At 37.5% G+C, this 25,526-nt stretch overlaps 1 protein-coding gene across 4 annotated transcripts in view; it reads left to right on the top strand.

The window, feature by feature from the left end:
• LOC113944923 (25-hydroxycholesterol 7-alpha-hydroxylase) overlaps positions 1 to 25,526 on the top strand; it is a 130,197-nt gene that overhangs the window by 95,859 nt on the left and 8,812 nt on the right. For 3 of the 4 annotated variants that reach the window (XM_027638609.1, XM_027638610.1, XM_027638611.1), the window contains exons 2-4: positions 12,024 to 12,160; positions 18,437 to 19,033; positions 19,478 to 19,684. In XM_027638609.1, the coding sequence (XP_027494410.1) occupies positions 12,024 to 12,160; positions 18,437 to 19,033; positions 19,478 to 19,684 (941 nt within the window). Of the gene's footprint in view, positions 1 to 12,023; positions 12,161 to 12,566; positions 12,686 to 18,436; positions 19,034 to 19,477; positions 19,685 to 25,526 lie in introns of those variants that run through there. The other variant, XM_027638612.1, reaches the window with a different exon arrangement.

The following is a 25,526-nucleotide window of genomic DNA, read 5'->3' as shown; positions in this document are numbered from 1 at the left end:
ATTTTCATGGAGAAATTGACTGCTTGTGGCTTGGACAGGTGCACTGTTACTGGGTAAAAAACTGTCTGGATGGCCGGGCCCACAGAGTGGTGTCGAATGGAGTTCAATCCAGTTTTTGGCCAATCACAAGTGGTGTTCCCCAGGGCTCAGTATTGGGGCCAGTCCTGTTTAATGTCTTTATAAATTATCAGGACAAGGGGATTGAGGGCACCCTTAGCCAGTTTGCAGATGACACCAAGTTGGGTGGTGTTGTTTGTTGCAGGGTAGAAGGCTCTACAAGGGGATCTGGACAGGCCAGTTGTGTGAGATTCAATAAGGCCAATTGCCGGGTCCTTCCCTTGGTTCACAACAACCCCACGCAGCACTACAGGCTGGGGGCAGAGTGTCTGGAAAGTTGCTCAGTGGAAAAGGACCTGGGTTTGCTGGTCAACAGGAAGCTGAACATGAGCCAACAGTGTGCCCAGGTGGCCAAGAAGGCCAATGGCATCCTGGCCTGTATCAAAAATAGTGTGACCAGCAGGACTAGGGAAGGGATCGTCCCTGTGTAGTTGGCACTGGTCAGGCCACACCTTGAATCCTGTGTTCAGTTTTGGGCTCTTGTGTTTAGTTTACAAGAAAGACATTGAGGTGCTGGATTGTGTACGGAGAAGGGCAACAAAGTTGATGAAGGACCTGGAGCACAAGTCTTACAAGGAAGGTCTGAGGGAGCTGGTGTTGTTTAGCCTGGAGAAAAAAAGGCTCAGGGGAGACCCTATTGCTCTCTACAACTACCTAAAAGGAGGTTGTAGCCAGTTGGAGGTTGATCTCTTCTCCCAAGTAACAAGAGGTAGGACAAGCAGAAATGGCCTCAATTTGCACCAAGGGAGGTTTAGATTAAATATAAGTAAAAAATTCTTCACCAAAAGGGTTGTCATGCATTGGAACAGGCTGCTCAAGGAAGTGGTTGAGGCCCTGGAGGTATTTAAAGATGTGTTGAAGTGACACTTAGGTACATGGTTTAGTGGTGGATGTGTCTAGGCTAGGGCAATGGTTGGACTTGGTGATTTTAAAGGTCTTTTCCAACCTAAATGACTGTTATTTTATGATATTATGCAGTTGGATGGTATCTGGTTTTGAAAAAAAAAGGATAATATATTTTCATAAATCTAGGACAAGCAAGTCTTGGATTCTTCAGAAAGATGATCCTTTTATAACCTAAATATTATTTTGTGCAGGAAACGACTTAGGGAAAAAATGAAACAAGTATTCATTTGCAATTGTAATGTCTCTGATTATAGTCCTCAAGTTGACATTTACTCACTTTAATTAAAAAATTTGAGAATTTTATTTATATTTTCTATTCCATCTCTCACAGCAGAGGGATTTAAAATATTTTCAGAGCTACAGTTACTGTTCCATCTTGTGATCTTCAATTAATAATATTTTACTTTCTGTGACTGCAGAATGAAAATGTATTCTTGATTTACCTAAAACTGGAAGTAGTTAGTTTACTTAGAACCAACAAGTATTACATTTGAGAGAACTCACACAATACAAGGCCAGAAGCTTCATTTAGGTTTAACTCTTATGCCCTTGAATACAGTAGAGTTTACATAAATATTTAAGAAGGGCGGCCACGGACCAATTAAAGGAATATTTCCAAACATCAAACCATTGTTTTCAGGCAGTGCACTAAAGCTCTTAAATTAATACATATTAAATCTGTTATGGGCTTAGCAGAGTTTTAGGCTCAGGAGAAGGAAAAGCAGATGAGAGCACTCCAGAGGGAGGTCGAGCAGAGATTGCCTGTGAGACGCAAGAACCACTGCGCAGCTCACAGGATGTCTGCATGAGCTGAGAGTGGCTGCAGGCTGCTCTGCAAATCTGGTCAAGGAGGAGTGGGCACCACCATGGCTCTTGTTAAGTCCTTTCTCTCTTCATTTTGATATTTGCTAAATAAAATTGGGGAGCAGCTGTTTTGTGGAAAATATATTTTAGGGGACTTTTTATTACTTCTTTAATAATACAAATGTTTTAAGATACTTCAGTTTCCTTTGCAATAGGAGATTTAGTTTAAGGCTTGTTCTATGCAGGAATGTTTAGTAATAAAGACTGTGCTTTTCATATCCACTCACTTCAGACTAGAGAGTCTGTGGGGTTGCTCTTACATAGTGTGGAGCATGAATTGTAGAACAGTGCTACTCATATACACAGTAATGTGAAAAGTATCACTATCCAGACCTAGGAATATAAATTTGCAAGTAATCGAGTTTATTGCTCCCTAATTGTTGCAGCTTGTTTAGGCAGGGACAGGACTTACCCAATATGAACTATGAGAAAGTATGACTTGAAAAAGACCTGTGTGCTATTGCAGGCAGGGGCAGAGCCAGAGCAGAGCTCAGAGTGAGAGGAAAGGTACAAGTGAAATGGAAAACCTAGCAGAGAAGTTTTGGAAGAGGAAAGAATGCAGAAGCACATTTAGGAGGCAGCATGGGGGGAAAGGAGAGACTCATTGCAACTACCAAACAGCAAAAGACGAGTGCAGACTGCAGCGTGCTTTCTACTGAAATAGATCACCTGCAGTTTCTGTTGAGAGAAGTAAAATCAGTTCAGATGGAGAAACTGCGATGGTAATCTAGGCTGGTGGCAGAACAAGATGAAGCAGGAGCAAATGAATGTTTCTGGAGAATCTGGTTACAGGACTGTTTTTCTTAACATGCGCAATAGACTTGTAGCACTGAAGGGAAAGATGGAAAACAAGTATCTGGGAAACAAATATAAATAATACTTCAAAAGGGAAGAAGACCTACTAATACTGTGCTCATCTTTCAGGCTTTAAAGCTTTTGAAACATTCACCTAAGTACAGTATTCAGCTGCTGTTTTCCTGTGATATATGCCTTACTGACAGAATTAGTTACCTTCTCTCATTATATCAACTTCAAGTTTTATCTGCAAATAAGTGAACTAAATAAGGTACCTGGGATATTTTTGTGTTTATTCTACTGCTGAGACCATACTTTGGAATTTTTCAATAGATTTTTGAGCAAAATATGTCCTGACTGTTAATTCTGTAATACCATTTGTGAAATGTATGACATCTGAAACTCACGGGGGAGAGGAGAGAAATTACTTGCAGATCACCATGTGCTTCCACTTGGGGAATGCATGGCCATAACTGTGGGAGTCATGAAATCATTAATTGAAAACTTCTTAGCTATATCGCATCCTTTTTCTAAAAATGAAATGTAAAGTTTTTCTTCTTCTGAAGTTATGCACATGGAGATTTTAAGACAGAGTAGATGGCCCTATTTCTCTAGTTAATTACCTTGATAAATCAGAAGTGGGCTGCTGCTATTTGAAAATCCTGTGCATGGTAGACAGAGCAAGGGAGGGAACAGTTTTCTGCACTGTTCTGTTGTTGCTCTATAACTTAATATAATGCACTCGGGTCAAAAGGGTGTGACTGATACTCATGATGCCACCATGGCTATAACGTCAGAAGTTTACTGCAATAAAACTAAATATTGCAATAAAACTAAATGTTTGTGTCATCACTAAAAAAAAATAAAATTGCAGCACCACTCAATTTTTCCTATGATGAAATTACTCTTTGTTTGCATACATGCATATGTGTGTGCATATAGAAATAAGTATGCTTATATACACATAATCTGTGTTGATAAATACATGTGTACACACACACATGCATTCTGAATGAGTTGTGCTTGCCTCTTGAAAATGGCTAATACTCCCTGAAAGGGGAAATGGAGAGAGGGAGTGATTTTATCGATACTAGTAGATCTCATAACTGAAGATCAATTGTGCAATGAGCAATGTAGACATACGCTGTAGAAAGGCTATTCCAGTCTCTTCCTAAGACAGGAGACAACTGATATGTGTGGGCAGACAGGAGAGCACAGTGGGGAAACTGGACAAGACTCACCAACAGTCTTACTCATCCTCTGTACTAGTGCAGAGGATACAGTGGTTCGCAATGGTGACAGCGGTGGTTGGGATTCAAGAACGGATTTGACTAAGGATGAATTGGAAGGGAAAGCGAGTGGACACTATCTGGACTAAGAATATATTGCAGGACATGAGAGCAGAGGCTCCCCAGATCTGAACAGGAGCTTGGTTTGAGAAGAAAGTTAACACTGGGTGAGCAAAGGGGCTGAATGGTGGTGGCAGATCCATGGAGGCGCCTCAGGAGGGTTGGGAAGCCAGGATGAAAGTATGCAGAAGGAACTAGAGGAAGGAGAAAAGCATTTGCATATGAGTGGGCCAGGAAAACTGAGATAAAAAACCAAATGTGAGAAGAGACATGACAGAATTAGGGGAAATCTAGGGGAGTTATCATCTTTGCCACGTAAGTGAGCACTTCTGGTCTATCTGTGTCATTAATAAAAACTAATACTCCCAAAAAGCTTTTGCACTCCTTTTCTCTCTAGTGATTAGAGAACTTAAAAGACATCCAGTTAACCAAGATACTAAACTTTTGGACAGCTCGATTACCTGACATGAAGGGTCTATTCTCATTATCCTTTTTGTTCTAACAATCATGCTGCATTATTTAGCATTCATACTGTTTTATAGGAAATAATACTCAATCTTTGACAAGAATTATTTTTTTACCTCTGAAATTATATAGTACATACTCAAAGAAAATACAGTTGCTGCACACAGAAGCAGCAATATCTCTCCATCTAGCATTCTGCTCTCTTTCCTTGTTACCAGGGTTTTTTAAATGTGATAATGTCCCACCACTGTTTCTGAGATTTCCTGAATTTATTTGTTTGCTCTTTATTACGTAAGAAATGATTTCTGCCTGTTTGAATAAATTTCTGTGGGGAGTGCTGACATTCTTATCCACACTTCACTTGTCACTTCTAGGCCAGACGGTTAATATGATTTCCTACTATGAGCTACTTACTGTGTACAGTTTTAACATGTGTTGCAGCAAGGCAGTATATTAAAGTGCAGAAATGACTTATGAAAGAAATGAATATTAGACAAAAGTTGTTGGGTTCTCTTAGGTAAAGTCAGCTAATGTACAGCATAAATATGTTTGTGATAGTGGTAAAAGGCAGTAGGGGATGGCCTTCATGTTGTGCTGCCATCCTTCTCACATGAATACAAGGAAAAAAAGTGTTTATGTTTGTGGATAATACCTAAAGAGGAGCGATTGCAAGTCTGCAAATGAGGGATTAGCATTCGAAATGGTGAACTGAAAAACACAGAGGACCGATCAACAGCATCTGGACAGGAGCATGATCTCTTCTCTGGGAAAAGGCTGAGGGCTGTAATGGTTCCCTGAGTTCAATTTTTATCTACAAGGTGGTGTTTTTGCACAGAAAGCCGAGGTTGTGCTGGGAGGCAAAACCAGGTGTATCACCCTTGAGATGGAAAAGGTAATTGCTCTGCTGTGCTTAGGACAGGACACTGCTGGAAGAAAGGTATGGGCTAATGTTAGAAAATTAAGAAAAAACTGACATAAGTATGTAGAGGTCTAGAAAACAGTTATGAGGAAGTACTGGAAGAAATTGAGGTTGTTTAACCTACAGAAGACTAAGGGGGAACAAAATAAGTATCTTTAAATACATTAAGTGTTCCTACAAAAGTGAAGGGAGTAATTTATTCTCTTATCCTTTTCAGGCAGAATAGAAGTAGTGGGCTTGAGGTACAATATGAAGATAAAGGCTAGATGTGAGAAGAAACTTTCTGATAATAAAGACAAATTGCTTGGGGAGACTGTAGAGACTGTTACTGAATATCTTCAAGAAGAGCATAGGCAAATATGTAGGTGCACTGCACCCTACCTGGGATACAAGGTATGGAATAGCTGATTTTTCTTTAAATGAAGCTGATTTTTCTTTAAATGAAGCTGAATTAAGAAAGGAAAACTCCTGGGCTGGAAAAATAATCTCATATGTACAATGTAATAGAATAACCTTGGGCTTGGTCATGGTAAGTGTTGAGTAGTCATGGCTGCTCTCACTGCCCTCACTCAGAGCAGAAACAAAATGGGATTGCAAAAATTCAGGCTATAAGCACTACATTTGTATCAATTTTTAATATTGCTGATTTATTGTCACATTGGCCAGGTCTTGTCTTTACAATGACTCCTCTCCTGGCTGTTATGAAACTTTATATTACATTTTGTAATGTAAAATTTCTCAGAATTTTCAGCCTCTGGTAAAACCTGAGGCACAAGGGCTTTTTCAGTGGGTTTCCGTTTTAAAACTGTTCAGATTACTTTCCCACAATGGTATTTCTTGCCTTTTGGCTTTTTAGGCAATGTCCCAACCAGTATCTACAAGTACTGCTAGAATTTGTGGGTGTGTCCTTCAACACAGTTTGAAGTGTGAAAAATTGTTATGTGCAATGTCAACCTACAATTGTTGAGATAGTTTAGCCTAAACTGCAAAGGAATAAGATTTCCTAGAGACTGATATTTCAGAGCTACCAAATGAGTTATTATTGGTGGTTTTTTTGGTATTTGCAGATGACCTAAATGAAATTACTGGAAGAGAGAAAAAAAGAGGAGGCTTCTGAACAGATTACAACAGAAGTTGGAGATTTTAACAACAAAAAGCTTGTACGGCTTTGCAGGAGAAAAGATGTATTTTTAACTAAAATCCCAGAAGTTCTTGACGTGAAAAACTTTCAACAAAAGGATTGCATTTTTCTGTGAAAAAAAATCACTATAAATATTCACTTATTGGTTGATTTGTCTTTGTCAGCATTTCTCCCAGTTTGTCTCACATTACCACTGTTTTGCTGTACTGCTCTTTTTGGGAACTCTTCTCTCCTTGATGTGCTGAAAAAGGTATTTGCTACTTTTTCATGAGTAGTTTTCCTTTTCTTTTGTGACTAATCTTTATCCTAATTTAAAAGAGAAGTTTATCAGTATTGCAGAATGAAACCACTTTACCTAGACATAAATATAGGCAGCAGCAGTGTGAGGTTTTTTTCATCCCAGGACTCTCGTTTCTTCTTCATTGAGTCAAATCATATCTGCATCTCTCTGTCAAGATGATGCATCCATTTACTCCACACAAGCCTCAAAACAGTGATCTGAGAGGAGCAACATCTGGTCCTTACCTTCATAGGAAGTATGTAAACTGAGAATTTAAGGGTAGAAGACTATCTATTGCTAAAAGTCTCATCTGACTTGTTCTGCAGGGAATACTTTTTCATACGACATGTATTCAACATGGGAGATTTAGAGTTCCAGGAGATCAACGAGTTAGATAACCTGGGTGAGTTATTTAAGGCATGCATAATTTTATAAGTGTCAAAAATTTCATTGTGGCCAAGTATTTGAAAGATAGTTTTATTTTCTGTCCTCATGGATGTAAAACGCCTAATGCCATGAGCAGGTCTGGAGAAAAGCTGTAACTGCAAAATTTAAAAAAAATAAAAAGATAGACTTACTGGCTTTCTCCTCTCCTAAGTTTCCTGTATTCCCTCCCTCATAATACAAGAAGACACTCCAGACACCACATTTCTGGGGATTACCTTTCTTGGGGTTGAAGCCTTTGGCCTCATTCCTTTCCTCACAGTTAGAGTGTTCATAAGCCCCTGGAAAGACACTGTCTGTCATGTCTTATTTCTTAAATATTGTGATCAAGCCTGTGAATAATCTCTAACTGCTTTGACATGTTCATAATAGCTTTTGTTCTACTCTGTACCAATCCCTTTCCATTCCTTAAAGTCCCCCGACATGGTGTGTTCCAGCTTGGACGTGGTATGTGGTGGTTTAGCCAGGGATATTATGAAAAAATCAGAGCAATACTTTTAACTTTTGTGGATGATAACGGTGGCTTGGAAAGTAAAAATGACTCCTCTGTAGCTATTGATATTGTTAGACACTTTTCTCCTCGGCTTGTGGGTTTTTTCCACCCTTTGGTGAAAGTTGTTGGGAAGCGATCGGCTGAACCGGCGTTACCCTGCAGAGTGACGTGTTCACGTCAGGCTTCCTCAGCTGTGCTGTGTGCACTGAAGGCTGCGTTAACACCAGATGCCAATCATACACCACCAGTGGATTTGCAAGATTATAGGACAGGAAAAAAGATGAAGGTTAAGCACGGGGCACAATAGAGATTACTTATGGTAATGAATTGTATAATTTTTCTAGACAGATCTGGATTAATGTTTATCCCAGGCAAGAGATTACTGTATGTCTGATTCTAGTTGTAAACAGACATTATTAAACAGAAGGTTTATGTTCATGAAATGCGACTATGGGTGTTAAAGCACTTATGATTTATTATGTGCAAAAAGAAAAATTAACCTGTTCATCTGCTATAGTACAAGATGCGCTGTGGATTTTTGCATAATTTGAAAGGCATCTGCTCCTTTGGAATACAAATAACCAGTGAAATGAGAAAGATTCTCCTCTCATTTACATTGATCCAATGCCTTACAGTGCAGTGAAGTTGAAATGGTATAACCAAGAAAAGAATAGTCTTGTATATTTTTATAAAGCAATAATATTTCTGTGAGAGATAATGTTGGCAAAGTCTATTTTCTTGTGAATCTTTAGGGTATTTTCTTTTTAACTTAAAAAAAAAATCATGTTCAGATTGCTTAACAAATGACCTCGCTTGGGTTTTACAAGTAATTCAGTTTCACTAATTGAAAACATAATGTTTAGAGACCTTGAATTTAATAATTTTTTTAAAGAATATTTTCACTATATGTACGTCGCAGCCCATTTTTCTTCTGCTTTATTGCATCACTACTGCTTAGCATAAGTGAGATACAGATACAGCATCCACAATTTTGAGTGCTGCCTTACCTCAGTAGTTAAATAATCACACCTGAGACAGTGCCTTCTATGTTTTAGGTAGGCTGAAAAATCTTCCCTTAAAGAAACTGTAAACAAACTCCAGAACTTTTCTTATTTGAAGTAGACATTGCAACTCTATTACTTGCTTAACAAGGAACTATCTTTTCACTGTGAAAGCAAAGAAAAATTACAGTTATCAAAATCTGTTTGTTCTATTTATGGGCTGTATTTGTAGCCAGCTGATTTTTGCATAATGCCATTTGAAATTATCCATTTAACAATGATGGATGATACAACTGTGTTGCTCTCCCTCCACTTTGTAACTGATCTGTCTACTTATAGATTGCATTGGACATGTTGCTGATGCTTTATTTGTAAAATTCACTCACATATGTGAGAAATTTGTTTGTTAAGTCTTACCGACTTCACAGAGGCTTCTTAGATAAGTAAAAATATTCCTCTATAGAAGCAAAACCAGCCCAATATGTGGAGCAAAAAACCTGGAAGTATCATGAGGTTTGTTAAGTGAATTAGAACTTAAGCAGTTAAACTAGACCTAAATAAAATGTAATCTGTAAGACGTTCTGAATGCTTCAGTTAAAAAAGTTGCAGTCTTAAATTGCCAACAAAACACGCCATACTGCTCTTTTGTATTTCTTAGCTATATTTTACATTTGGTACAACAATATATATTGTGTCATGAGAAGAATATAACTTTAACCCTTGTAATATTTTGCCTAATTATCAAATTTTACAACTTCTGTTAAGTGTGAGTCCAGAGTTAAAGTGCATGAGCAAATTATTAAGCAGTAAAAGTTTGTGTGGGCTTTGTTAATGGTTCAGTATAGCGTCTGAAGGCGATGAGAACTTCTGGAAGTACCCATGGGTACTGGAGGTACTTCTGGAGTGTAGATAAGAGTCCTTCAGGAAATGGGGTTAGCTGCACTACGCTGTTTAAAAGTTTGTGCAGAGAAGCATCGTATTCGGGGAGGCACTAAAATATACGCGCTGCTCGTTTCTTTGCTGTGTGTTAACAGACATCAATAAGTCATGGAGATGACCTCCATCTTCCAAAGAGAAGGAAAGCTAGAAATGAAGACGCATTTCTGTTATCAGTCTGCTGGGGGTCGTAGGTTGAACTGGTGTTATATTTTCCTCCAAAAGCCACGTAGCCTTGACACAGTGTTTAACAGTGTTAAGCTTATTGCTGCTGAGCTAAACATGTCTGAAGCGAACGATGACCCTCACGTCTTTGCAATAGCAAAATGTCTCCCTGATGTGATCCCAAAGACTCGGAGCATTAAGTTAATTTTCCCCTGGATTTCTGAGCTGCCTTCTTTTTACCCGGTGGAGAGCTTATGAGGAATACAGCTTCTGACCGAATGACAGAACATGGAGGGTGAAATTAGATGCATTCAATTAGAAGATGACAAAAAGCCTATCTAAATATTTGTCAGGATGCTATTTACAGGGCATAGTGTCCAGGAGGGGAAGTGAAAGGTGGCCGCTCTGGGGACTTAATAGTCTGGGGAGAAAAAAATGGGTAAATCATGCAGTTTCTTTACAGGATTGGAGGGGATAATTGAGGGTATCAAGTTGGCTGCTATGCTTCCAGGGGTGGTGATCTTTCTCATGTAATCTCAGATTAGTTCTTTGCTTTTATTCACTTAACACAGAGATAACCATTACAAAGTTTTCTTGACCACATGTGTAAATAATGTTGTTATTTGACCACTAGAGGATGATTAATGGAGCGGTTTCTGTGAGGTATTGAAGAAAGAGGGGCTCCACCTTCTCCTCAATATAAAAACCACACCACAAAACAACCAAACAAAACCCCACAAAAATCAAAGAAATGAAAAAGGCACAGCAGATGTTTTGGCTGTGAGATTGTCAGGTTTGGACCAGAAGATTTACTGATTTTCCAGGGGACAAAGGATGTTCTCAGAAACTAAAATTCAAAATTAGTAGTCAGTTACATAGAAAGAGATTGAGATATGCAGCATGGTTTGGCCACATCTGCTTATCTGTAAATTAAATTTGTAGCAACTTTTTAAAAATAAGTGAGCAAATCTCTGGCTTGTAATTTCCTGCTCAAAAAGTTTTAATTATGAAAATAAAATAAAATAGTAAGTACAACATACCATGGTTACCTCTTTTTAATTTTTTTTCATTTCTGTTACAGCAGTTCAGGGGAGAATGTGACTATGGTAGGGTTAATCCAGCTACATAAAAATCCATGCTGTGTATGATAGTAGTAAAGCTTGTGATCCCTTGATCTTTGATTAGATCCAAGCTAGTAAATATCTTGTGTTTAATCAGAATGAGTTGTTCTGCATGTAGTATAAGTCACCTTCACAGATGGGATGTAGCAGCAGAGTTGTTCACGAATATTTGTTTTAATCCTTTCCAGAACAAGCACGCTTTATGTTTCTTTGTTGTAAATCAAAGTCAAGCAACTAAATGCCAGCATGAAGGAAAGACATTTGCTTGCAGTCAGGAATAGGACAGTGTGGGAACCTTTTTTCCTTTTTAAAGAAAAATGTAACTTAGTAGATTCTTAAAAGGTATTTTATACTATTCTGTAAACATAACTAATGCACCATGGCTGCTTTTTTAGACTGGGATGCAAATATTGTTATCTAGAATTTCATCCTAAACTGTTCATACGCATTTCTATCTTAGACTATAAATATAAAGAGACTAAGATTTATTACGGTTAACGTTCAGCCTCTATTATTATCCTATATTTTAAAGGTATTTAGTTATAATGGTAGCTATTCTGTGTGCTGGTAAGCTGAAATTACTAAAACATTATCTGTAAGGCTAGTTGTTTTGTGTGGTATGTCGGCGTCCTATTTACCTAAATCTGTCATAATTGCCTTCCAATACATCTTCCTCTGACATGCTAAATATTGAAAATGAGAGGACTCTTTGCTGGAAGACTTTCTACTGAATATCATTTTTCTGTGTTCATAACTTGATGGTAATAGCTGGACAACCTGTAGTTAAATGCATCTCAATTTCTCTCACTTATTTTTCCTAATCACCACACAGAGCCTTCAGTGCTCAGAGGTGTGATTAGATTTAATCTGCCATCATAGCTGAAGAACTTTCTGTACAACGTATTATACATTGCAGGAATTATATATGTAAATGGTGGGTCTAAGTATAATATATAAATAGATATAAAGATGAGTTGCTCTCATGCCAAAACTAATTCCTGGTTGGTTTTTTTTCTGTGTTCAACAGGAAGACTGGAGAGCCCCCACTAATAAATGGCTGGATTCCTTACCTTGGGAAAGCTCTGATTTTTAGAAAAGATGCTTTCAAATTTCTACTGGATCAGCAAAAGAAACTTGGAGATATTTTCACTGTACATATTGCTGGTGAGAAATATTTTAGTATATCTCTTGATTTTTTACTATCAGTGAAGTTAAACACTAATTCAAATGTTTAGTTTAGAATCTTACTGAACCAAAAACATTTTTCTGTAGCATAGACGAATAAAAATTACTCATATTTACACATATTATAAACATAATAATTATCCACAGAATATCACTATGAACATGTGGATTTATATACATATATATATATGCATATTGACAGAATTTGTAGATATGTTATATGTGAATTTTGCCAGCACATTTAATTGTGTATTTTTTTTTTCCCTAAAGAAGGGAGAACTAACATCATCTTGACACTGCACAGAAAAATATCAGATTAAATTTAGAAAACACTTTAAAAAAAAGTGCAGAATTTGCTCTCACACATTTTACAACTGGTTGACAGGAACACAACGGAATGAATGACACATTGACTCAGTGATACAATCAGGACTGGAACACAGGAACTTCCCGTTGCCAGCCTCTTTCTCTGATCATGCTTACTGAAAATAAAAATATAATAAAGTGTGGTATAACCTTGTTTCTTTCTGTATTTATAACTGTGTTACTACACTAGATTGAATACAAACATTTGAGTGATTTTACATAGACACTTAGCTGTAGAAGAAAAACCTAGAATGAAACTGGAATCTTGAATGAAAGTTAAATATGTAAATTTACATATGTATATATATGTGTATATATATATATACACAGAGATCTACTTTTTACTAATATCAATTTAAAATCCAGTGTTTGCCTCTGTTCAGAAGAAGACAAGCTCTTTTTAGTGTAGGTGGATGTAACTGTCTCCTGCCCCTCTACATGCTGATATCCTTGTTCAAATGATCAACTTTAGAGTTAAGTCTATCTCATTTTTAGTTATTCCTGTATTTTTAGGGAGTTTCAAACAAAAATGTTAAGGGTAAAGTATAAAACTTACTTCTTCCATGGCAGAAGCATTAGCTTTATATTTCCATATAAGTAATATTTTGCAATAGAAATAATTTTTGTCTTCAAATGTCAACTACTTTAATTGCAAGCTGTGTGTTTAATTAATAATTTTTTTTTTCTCTTAACAAATCTGTCTTTTTGTTCCTTTGGAAAAGCATTTTTATTCTATTAAATGTGTGATTTTTTTAATTCATTCAGGATTTTTTCTTTGGAAACTGGTATGCTCAGATTTTTTCCAACTTGAAAGTGAGTTTGACACAGTACAACACCAACTTTTGTTGAAATAGTCTTTTTTTATTGTTAATGTGCATTCACACTACAATAAAGTTTTGACTTCCTACAAATACAGGTTAATAACTGTAATTCAGATATTATCTTAGTACATTCATAAAACCAGATACAGTCATACATCATAATCCTAAATGTGTTTAATCAAATATTTATTTCTCTTTTACCTCTTTATTATGTTATGCAAGACTGTACTTAGAAGTTTGTGTGTTTAAGCAATCTGTGAGTGTAATTTAGTTTCAGAAATCTCTATTTGCATGATATACCAAATTCCATTTCAGATAATCTCCCCGTGTTCAAGTGTTTTCAGCAAGCCTCCCTTGATAAAGACTGAAGTAAATAGAGTGAATTCTGGATATCATTTCAACCTTGTGCAGGGAAATGTTTGATTTTGTGCATTTGTCATAATAGAGATACCACTTTAAGTTCTCTTTTTTCAATATAGAATTACTGACTGTCAGGACTTCACTAAAGAGAAACAGTTTGTCATCTGCAAGTCAAGAAAGAAGCCTAAGCTAGTTAGTACCTCTTAACGTGTCCTGATCCAAAGGCGTACAGGATTTCTCTCTGTCTTACTGATTTGACAAAGATGATGTTTATACGTTCGGCAAACATAGCGTAGCCAGCTGTATGTGGACTATCATTACTTTACCCCCCTGGTGGATGTCTAAAGGTCCTGTCAAAAAATTCTATCAATATATATTGTTCTAATTATTGGTTCTCAAACTAGTTCATTTGGAAAATGCAGAACGATGCTTGGAGTTTCTGGCGTTGCCCCGTACCGGTGATGCGATTTTGCTGATTGTACTTTCCCATGTGATGAGCAAATGATTGTCATCCCTAAAAGTCGCAAGGGACATGGATGTCATCTTAATAAAGAAATTAAAAAGCAAATCTTTCTATGAGAAACAATGTAAATTCCTGACCTGTCGCAGAAAATAGTTCTCTAATTGGTTTTGTGTGGTGGTGCAGCAGAATCGTTTTCCCCAAACGTCATGCCAGCGCAGCACCACTGTACATCATTGTCAGCAGTTCAGCAGAATCTCCCTAATAAGTGGATGATTACGTAAATGCAATAGTCTTGAGGAAAAAAAAAAAAAAAAAGAAAAGGAAAGAATAAGGAGGGGAAAGCGAGAGAGGGAGTCTGTGGCATTGAGATGATCGTACTTCCCAAGCCTCTCTGCTTGTTAAGGGTCAGCAACATAGGCAGACGGCTAGGTAAGAACTTAAAGAGCTTGAAACAGTTTTATCATTGTTTCTCAGGATTAAACTTTTCCTGATAAGTTAGTGGGAGTGATACTGAACCTTGCATCACTCTCTCTAAGACTAACTCAACTTTAAATAAAATAATCTTATTGTTTTTTACTAAGCACACTTGCCTTTTCAAATACTGCTGCTAAGTCATTCTTTTCTTTAAAGCACGATACACCTACAGTAACATATCACATTTTTCTCTCTTAGGCAAAAGGTAATTTACATTAACTTCTTACCAAGCTGAAGCCTGCTGCAAGCATTACCGAAATAACATCCATCATTAGATACTGTCTGAAATGCTTGTCTTTCATCATTAGCATTAAAAAGCTCCAGAATGCATTATTAGAGTAATTTCTTAACTATCATACAAATACTGGCTTCTCTGCTCAGATTTACCAAAGTTGACAATTTTCATATTTTCCACATCAATCTTCTATTTCTAGGAGACTGTAGAAACTAAATGGAGATAAGCAGGCTATTTGCAGCATGGGTGTAATGCAGACTGAAGGACTGGATAGTGAAGTATGAATTCTCTGTAGCCATTTAAAAAAAAAATCAGAGTGCTTTTTACAGAAACAAGGATACATCTCTTGCTTTGACTTGTTTCTACTGTATTAAATAAAATAGCTCAGTGACTTAAACTATTAAAAATTGGAGTATGACTTTTCTATATGTACATGTCTACTTCTTTCTGGTGTTGGAGGATTTTTTTGCAAACTAACAAGGAAAGGCTCAGTCTCCAGTGGTTTTTCTATAAACGCCTTCAATCTTTAAGGCTCCCTGATTTGTGGAGCCTGTGGTATGCCTCCATTCTTGGCTGATTTGGCATTTACCTTTTCCAGTACTCTAAAGGAAATTCATGAGTATCAAGATTTTGGTTTGATTTCAGAAAAGGTTACCTTTTAGAGATAGTCTTGGCATTAGCTGCAATGGAAAGACATGGGAGGGGAGGGGGATGATGCATTTTAAAATACCAAATAATAACTGGAAACTTTAGGAAAGATTTGAATTTATTAGTCTCTGACACCATGAGGGACAATCATGGGAAGAAACCTCACTGGGGACAATGACAGGATTTAAAAAGCAAGATTAAGGACCATATTGACACTTAAAAAATTTAAAATCATAACTTGAGGTGAGAAAGTTTGTTCCACTTTGGATGTTTGCTGTTCAGGGTAAAGGAGGTGTTGGGGCACAGTTTTGTAATTAGCAATCTGTTCCTATATTGAGGAGACTGGGGTAAGCAGTGCAGCCACATAGTGCATTGTTAAAGGTTTCCATACCCACTCTCACAACAACAACTTTCTAACTGCCATTAATTACCCCTAGATTTTAGTATTTTTCTGATTAAGAGATCTAAAATTAGATTCTCGATGACATACATGAACAAGCTGCCTTTGTTATAGAAGGGTTCCGCTTTCTGACTGTCTAGACCTTTACTAAATGCAACAACAAGAAATATTTTGGTTTATGTGTTTATATATGTTGTTGACTTGCAGTGGTGTGGTCTGGAGTCTGAATTGATTCTACAAAATGAATTATATTTTGGTACATACTTACTTTTTGCTACCAGGAACCTGATGAGAATAATAAAATCGGGATATGTAATATTCTGTTTCTCAGGGATTTTTTTTCAAAGTATGTGCTAGTGTTGAGTGAATTTTGATTTAAAATTATTGCTAAAATAGTTTGTTGTCTGAAAACTCGTTTGCTGAAAATCCTTTTCTTACTTAAAAATGATAAGAATTGATGTGCGTTTGCTAAGTGTCTGATTAAAGATCACAAAGAAACTCATATTTTGCATCAGAAATAAGCAGATGGTGGACAGATGGTTTAAATTAATATTAATTAAAAATCTTAACTTAAATTGTTTACCCTGTAAATGCAAAGTTAAGAAGCCAGCTTTCATCTTTAGGGTTAATAACACTCCAAATCTATTTATTAAAAATTGCTCCAATGGGCATTTTTTCCAAGCTTTGATCACGAAGATGGTAGCCTCAATAAAGAGCATGAAGGTGGGTGAAAGCTGGAAAGAGAGAGTGATTCTAGGACACTTAACGAAGATCCTGCACAGGTCGAGACTAAAAATTCTTTTCAGCCTCTGTGGTCTGGAAAGGAAGAACTGGTCAAAAAAAGGAGACTGAGAATTCAAGATCTCTATTTCATGCCAGTTTCTCAAAATATTTTTCTTTAAAATTAAATTTATGCCTATGGTTGATTATGTTACAATAAAGCAAAATCTGCAAGTATCTTAAGAACTCTCGCACACTGTTGACAAAAAAAAAGGGGATCAAATTCTGTCTCAACTTATCCTTTACATTTCCTTACTGGTTCACTGGGATTGCAGCTGATGTAATTGGGAGAGAAATTATGGCAGCTGGTAATTGTAGAGGAAGTCCAGGGTGCACCCAGATACCATGGAGCACTCTGTGTGTGTATAAGTCAGAATATGGAATAACTATGATAATTCACGTATCACTATATGGTAACCATGGATACTTGTTGACATTTTTAGTGGTAGTGACTACTTTATCTCTGGACATCTGTCACAGAGCCAAATTTGGTCCTCAGTTAAGCATGTAGTGTTCCCATTAAAATCAAAGGAGATTTGTCCCTTTAGTAAGACAGAATTAGACTGTAAGTGCTGGAAACTTTGCTGCTTTCCAGATTTTGTAACTGGGATATTTCACAGAGGATGTGTACATTTTAATAGGTACCCTTTTTCTGTCTTCATTCAAGGTAAGAATCAGGAACTCTAAATTTAGAATCATGTATGAACAGTTAAGATTTAATTGAGCTTTGGGAGCATTAACATTTTGATTCATGACAGTTCACCCAAATGCTTTTCTTTAGCAGTTGATTAGAATTTTAGGGCAAAATTGCAAGATTTTTTCTGGCAGGGGCAATTTAAAAAAGCATCAAACTTGATGCAATCCTATCCCTCTGTACAAGCAGCTGAAGTTATCACTGTGTCACCTAATTAAGTACCCTGGGAAGGGTAGGAAGTTTTTGGTGTACTCTGACACAATGGGGCTGTGTGTACCCCAAAGGAGGACCCATGGTAAAAATCGTGGCCTTCTACATTGTAAGCTATGACTTCAAATTCACATCGTAAGGTAGTCATGTTAAGCATACTAAGCACATTCTTAACAAAAAGTTAGCAAAACTTCAGGGGAAAAACACAGATGTGAGAGAAGGTTTAAATGTTGGGAGTTTGCAGTGTGCAGTTAAACCTGTAACCGACAGATTTTGAGTTCCTGTGTAATTTACTTGGAAAAAAGCTCCCTAAGTGGCATGTTTTCCACTCCAGACCCCGTCATCCACTTTCCTCTATGAAGGTGAAATGTGTATGTTTTACACTTTCCACTGGTAAAAACCTTCAATTTTCAAATGTTGCTACAACTCCACACTGCATTTTCATGAATTAGACCAGAGTAGTAAATGATTTATTTCAGAGCACTACAGTTGAAGAGATCACACTCCATTGTTGGCACTAACAGGAGATCAGTCTTAATAGAAATGGCTTCACACTGATTTTAGAAGAGCCTTCAAAGTGTACACAGGTGGAATCTACAACCTGACAAAGAGGATCTAAATAAAAGTTATTACTTTTTTTATTATTTTTTTCTGTGCAGATTTATTCACATATCTTTGGTTTTTTTGGGGGTTTTTTTGCATGCTTTTTTTACAGTCTTTGGTTTATCAGTTATTGCTTCTGAAAGTGTCACCAGATTATAAAAATGCATATGTCTCTTAATTTTTTTCTTTTCTTCTATTCAGGTAGATATATTACCTTTATCATGGACCCATTTCAATATGTTTATGTCATCCGGAATAGCAAGCAACTTGAATTTCATGAATTTGCTAATAAAATGGCTTCCAAAACTTTTGACTACCCAGCCTTGTCAAAAGGAAAATTCCCCGATCTCAAGGAAAACCTGCACAGAATCTACCAGTATCTACAAGGCAAGCCTTTGGATATCATTTCTGACCACATGATGAAAAATCTCCAGGATATATTTGAATGGAAATGCTCACAAGCAACAGATTGGGAAACAGAAAAAATGTACAAATTCTGCTGCTCTGTAATGTTTGAAGCCAGTTTTGTAACACTATATGGAAGAGTTCCTGCTGCAGATGGCCACAAAGTTATTAGTGAAATCAGAGACAAATTTATCAAGTTTGATGCCAGCTTTCCCTATTTAGCTGCAAACATACCAATTGAGTTGCTAGGAGCTACCAAGAAGGTTCGAAAGGAGCTTATACATCATTTTTTACTTCAGAACATGACAAAATGGCTGGGAGGGTCAAAAGTGGTCCAAGCCAGACAAGATATATTTGAGAAATATGAGCTGCTTGGAGATTATGACAAAGCAGGTAGGAAACTTATGAATGATTGCTTGTCTAAAATAAAATAATTTACTATAGACCTTTGAAATAAAAAGGCAAAATGGCGACCTTGAAATTTTTTTATGTTCTTTCTAATTGGCTAATGATAAAATGTTTTACTCTGAAACAACCCTCTATGATAATTGATTTTTTTTTTTGTGCTGAGGTGGTAAAACAAGATACTTAATGGTGATAATGAGAAAGATTATAACTGAGCTGCATTTCCTCCCCTTATTCCCCCCACCCCCCCGACATTACATTTCAAACTATTCTCATTAAGCAGAAAATTAGACTTCAGAAGCCTATTGGTCCTCATTAGCATTCACTGATCCTTGGCTGGGTCTGTGTCCTAACATCTTTTAATTAGCACACTGCAAATCTAATCAGTGTAATAAACGCTATTAATCTTCCTTTTCACTTATTTTCTCCCAGCACATCATTTTGCCTTCCTGTGGGCCTCTGTGGGAAACACGATTCCAGCTACATTCTGGGCCATGTATTATCTTCTGCGGCACCCAGAAGCTCTTGCAGCGGTGCGTGACGAGATTGACCATTTGCTGCAGTCAACAGGTCAAAAGAGAGGGCCCACATATAACATCCACCTCACCAGAGAACAATTGGACAACCTGGTCTACCTAGGTAATTTATTTTTATCTGTTAGGAAGAGAAGAGGGGCTCTCCCGGCAAACTCAGTTTATCACTCATTTCTGTTTACTGAGAAGGTGGAGGACACAGCTGCCTAATTGACATAATAACAGCCATTTACATCAATTATAAATTATGTAGTTTATAGCTGTAGATACTCTCATTGCATGTAAACATTAAAGCCTAGGTAATTAACTATGCAAGGTATGCAAAAGGCTAAATCGAAGCTTTGCAATTATTTGAAAAAAAAGTTGATGCCTATTAAGTTGTTTGATTCTGAGCATCTGCCGATGTGTTAATGCATTTCAAATACTTCTGTATGGTACTGCCAAGAAAGACCCTTTTCTGAAATTAAAGTGGGGTAGTGTATTTAAACTGCAAATATATTTTTTCCATGGGCAGTTTCTTTCTTTCTCTCTTGAACAAAACAAAAAAGACTTCTAAAGCAGGCTTCTGTTGGACAATGCCTCCAAATGAAATATAAGAAGATAAAAATTCACACAGTATAAATGGTGTTTTCAGTACTGAAAAAAAGTACCTTTATTCAACATAATGAACTTTAAGGGAGCTACACGTCTTCCAGTTCTGGATCAGAGGTTCAAAGGGAGACCCTTGCCAGTGGCCATTGGAAGTTGTTTGATTCAGGAGCTGTATAGGCCTTCAGAGCATGAGCTGTTGATTTCACTTCATTTGCTAGTGCACAGACACTGGCAAGAGAAATGGTAAAATTAGCCCAAGAGAGGAGAGAGGGTATAGCAGGCAGGTACCTTTAAGCATCTGGAAGTCTCCACAGGGTAGACAACAGCTGAATAGAAGTTTAAAGGTTCAATAATCCTCTCTTTTTAAATATCAGAAACAGTCCCCTGTTCAAAACAAGCATATGTCTATAGGTCTTTGTAGCGCATGTCTATTATGTCTTGGTAGCTCATGGGATGAACTGATGTTCCACTCTTAAACAAAGCTTTGTCAAGAGATGATGGTGAAGCAGTGCAGTCTCTGTGCCTGGTCTGGATCTAAGTAACAGCTGCCATTCTCCAGGACAATCCAGTGTGACGTGTCTCAAGAATCTGTGTTCAAACTTGATTTGCTTCTTGTAGTACAAATATAAAATTGAGTTTGATCCAATTCCTTTATGTTAGAGCATTAATATTAATCTTATATAGCATGAGTCTACTAAGTTGGTTTCATCTGGAGTCATGGTTGTTTTGATGCAAATTTATCTCTAACCGATGGAGAATGCTTTTGAAATAGAGGAGATATTGGATGACAAGGACACTTCTGATGAATAACATGACATTCTAAGCATTTAATGTACTTTTAAGGAACACGAGTAAATCTGCTTCACATCAGAGCTAGCATACACCAAACAATAAGTTACCAAGCATCAAGAAGATCAAAGGAGAATTTAGTTTGTATTTGGAGACTGAGATGGGAAAGGCAAGGAAAAAAAGGGGAAAAAAAGGCTCCCCAGAAGTGTAGGAATCAGGAAAATAAAAGCATGTAGTTCACTAAAACCATCTGGTGCAAAACAGTATGAACAGTTTAAAACATTAACTGTGTCATTTCTCTGCTTCTCCTTGAAATCTTGAAGTACCTTGGTAGCATTTGATTTATGTGTTGAGAGGGAAGTGCCACATCCTACTTTGTAGTATTCTTGTAACACTTTTGTTAAATTTTATAATCATGTTAAACATAATGTGATATGAACAGAAGCTCGATTTCAATCCTTCTGGCACTTAAGTCATAAAGGGCTGGATACTGTCCCATAAAATAATAATATAGAAAAAAAATCTGTACCATAAGAGAATTAAAGTCATGCTTCGGTGGAAAGGGGAAAAGGGATGTTTTGTTAATAAATGTGGAGGCAGGACAAAGGTCCCAAATTGCATTGTTTGCACACCAAAAATTCCCCCGTTGCAGGAAGGCTCAGGCCGCTGACCCCAAACCTCCAAGGCTGAGCTTTTCTTCTTCCTGCTCCCCTTGCGCCAACCCAGGGCATAGGAAACTGGGATTTGTGTCCCCGCTCTTGAGTAAGGCAGACCAGGTGGGATTCTTGCATGTTCATCACCTTGTCATCTCATTCTCCTGTTTTAAGCGCTCTGATTCTTCGTCCTCTTTTTGGCCTACTATAACAAGAGACTTTTTTTTGATTCCTCATTCTATGGAGAACAAGGATGAACTGCTAAAAGTCTTTCTCGGGAAGTAGCATTGTTATTGTGGTCAGGTTCTTTGGGTCGAGAGAACAACATGGCCTGATTTATTCCTGAATTCTAAGCACAGTTATTGGACTTTTTTAATTTAAAAAAAAAGGGGAGCAGGTAAAAAAAGCCCAAACAAACAAACAAACAAAATAAAACAAACCAACCAAACAAAAAAACTAAAGCACTTTTAACCCAAAACAAAGCTAGCAAATGTTGGCCCTCGTTATCTTTTTCTGATGGCATTTCTAGGGCAGCACACTTCATATTGTATACGTAGGACAATACAATCCCAAAATCCAAAAGTGTATTTGTGTACACAGAGTAACATACATTGTTAGTCATTATGGCTCACAAGAGAGTTCTAACATGGCAAAGGACACATGAGAATGGTCTGTCAGTTAAAATGGTTATAATGAAAATGCCAGGGGTAAAGCAGAGATATACTTAGTGCATGTTTAATGCTAGGCATGTTTAGTGAGTTCGTTTGTTTAATATTAGTCCATTCATTTATATCGTGAAGTATTCTTGCCTCAGGTCATTGCTGAATCCCAGATATTTCCTGCAAAAAAAGCACAGCTTGAAAAATTGTTTTGTACATGAGAAAGGATAGGAACCCAAAACCAACTAATACAGAGTGCATATTCATAACACAAATGCTCAGCATTAAAATCTTTGGTTGGATTGAAAGAAATAAATATATTTTTCTGGAATGGGCTGGGCAGTACCATTTAGTTCTTTGTAAGATGCAGATGTACTTGTTTCAAATTATCGTTTGTGTTGGCACACCATGATGCCTGTGGGTAAATGACCCCCCCAAATATTTGCATACTCAATAGCTATTTTCCTACAATACACTCTAATAATTATGATACCCTATTACCTGCTATGTGTTAGTGTAAAATTAACAATCCATTATTGCACAATAAGTTTTATAAAACATTTACCGATAGAGATCATGTTTAATTAAAATTAACTTGCCTACGAAAGCCAAATGCACTTATGATTCGCAATGACCTTTTATTACCTGCAGTCCCTTGTTTTGGCTGGATGATTGACAGCTTGCTGTTTGGCTACCATGTTGTATTTCAGCTGACAAGACTTTTCATTTTAACTCAATTTGCCTGCCTATCACAAGCTGGTGGCAGGCCAGGCTCAAGTCACCCAGCTTTGCCTCAGCAGCTTGCTCTATTTCTCATTAGTACGCATTTATTCAGTGGAAATTGGAAGACAAATGCTTGAAGGCATGTGAACTAAGTATAGCAAATTAGGGTTTAAAGACTGAATATTTATAAGTATATTGAAACAGTTTTTAAAAAAAAAAAGTCTAGAATGAATTGGAAGCTGAGTGCTAGCTTTAGTATAAGAGAAATGAAGAGAGAAGTGGGAGGATTCTAAGAATAACAATACTATGAGAGATATCTCTCTCTCTCTTTTTTCCCCCTCTCTCTCTCTCTAGAAAATATGTAAAATCTCTCTGACAACACCTTATCAAACAACAGCCTGGCTTCTTTATGTAGCGCTCACACAGTGAAGTTTAGCATCTCATGTGTGTAAGAAGGGAGGAAAAAAATGAGGGTCATGTTCATTTGCTGCTTGGTTATCCCTTGGTATGCTTTAAATTGCCTTGTTTGTTCGGCACAAGCACAGAAACAGATGTTGCTCTACCGTGCTAGATAATTTACTGTACCTCACGGTGCAGAATGGAAGGCCTCCCAAGCTACCCAGCTGGTCTGTCAGCGGCGATGGCTGGTGTCTGCTGAACTATGACAACTGCAAGTAAAGGCTGCAGTTTTATTGTGCAGTTGTCATTCCTCTCAATGTATAGCTCCGGCATTTGTGGAAAGCTGACTGTCTATTTTTTTAATGTAAGCCTGCAAAGCCATATAAGCTCCATTCTCCTTTGTTGATCATAATGTGACTCATTACTTTTGTCATCTAATGATTATCGGCATGATCGCTCAGAGCAAGAGCCAAGCTTGCCTTCCCCACATAACTGGTACTGGAAGGTAAAACAGATTTGTCATTTACGATCTGACCGCTAAGCCACACTTTGTGCTCCATTATTGTGATTAACTTCTGCATAAGATATGCTGCCCGATTGTCATTTGGGATCCGGCAGCAGGCAGGGACTGTGCGTTTTCTGGGAGAATGTCCACCGATAGGATGTGACCGCATCGCTTGGGTGGTTAAACATAAACCTGCTATTTCACAGCATCATTTTAATAATTATTTCTCTCTTTTTTTTCCCTCCTTCCCTCTTCCCTGTTTGATTTCTGCTGTTGCTATGCATGTCACCACCATTCCCAAATGGTGGACCAGCATGAAGTTACCAGCTTCATTTTCTGCGGGTTGAAGGCGGTCTGGAGCAGAGACTGGACCCTTCCTTTGTACCGTGCAAAGTTTTGTTGCCAGAGCGCTGCCAGTTGAAATCTATCGTGTCAGGTGCCTTGTGGCTATCCGCAGTAGAGGCCATCTTCTGGAACCAGGGTTCTTTTCTGGCTTCGTCACCAACAAGCCGATTTGACTCTGCCTGATTATAGTAACGAAGGCAGTCCAAAAGAATATGCACAGACTCACTGTACGTCACATTGAATCACGGCGCTGGCCACACAAAGCTGACCGCAGCCTCATTTCTTTAGACAAATGCATGCTTAAGGAAAAACCTCCTGCAAGAAAGCATCCAGGGCCACTTTATTTGCTATGCATGCTGCACCAGATTTAATTTTTAGTGAAAGAACGTTTGTTATTATTTTTTTTCAGAGGCATCTACACTGGGTAGCTACTGTCTCTAATAAACTAACCTTTTGGGTGCAGCAATTGCAGTGCCTTGGTGAACACTTAGAGAAGGCTTATTTGATATCACAAAATGTAAATGCAGACAGAAATGGATTACTACGTGCACATGAAACCCCATTTTAGGCTGTTTTTCACACTAATGATTAGAAGGAATCAAGTCACATATAGCAGTACCCATACACACTGGTGGAAAAATAGTCAGTTTTGATTACAAAGTGAGAGATGCAGCCCTAGACAGGAGCTACATGCTGATATACATGCTATCAGAATGATTTATGCAAATTATGCATATTATTCCCAAAGGAATTCCTCCTCAAACTGCCAGGATAAATTGCCGGAAATTAGCCATAAAATCTGTCGTGCTAGGAGCAAAAGGTGAAGGCCACTGGGAAAGCAAGGACATTCAGCTTCTGGAGCCTTCCAGAATGTGATGGTGGAGACAGAAATCTTGCTTTCCCCAAACCTGAAAGAATTATGTTTTGTTTCCTCTTACTCAATTAGAAGTGTCTTTCTCTCTTAAAATTACCAAGCAATAATGAATTGCTTTCATTCACTCTGACCGTAACAGACACTATCGTTTGGCAGCATAGCGCATTGAAAAGAAAATACATTTAAAAATTCTCAGAATGACTGCAGAATTAACAAGCAGAATGATCTTTCTAACATATAGTCCTGCCATTACATCCAACAGCTTTCGAAAAGCAAGCTAAACAGCTCCATGGATGCTTTGGCTGGTGTTTGTTTGCAACCGCCAAAATATATGTAAATGGATAAAGCGTTCATATCTTTTTATTGCGTTGTTTTCAACATGATGCCTGAATAATGACTTTTCACCCAAA

The sequence above is a fragment of the Corapipo altera genome, unplaced genomic scaffold, assembly GCF_003945725.1.
Source record: "Corapipo altera isolate COAL_440 unplaced genomic scaffold, ASM394572v1 49, whole genome shotgun sequence".
Lineage (NCBI taxonomy): Eukaryota > Metazoa > Chordata > Aves > Passeriformes > Pipridae > Corapipo > Corapipo altera.
Note: the sequence above shows the minus strand (reverse complement) of the source record. Positions and strands in the feature narration are given on the sequence as shown.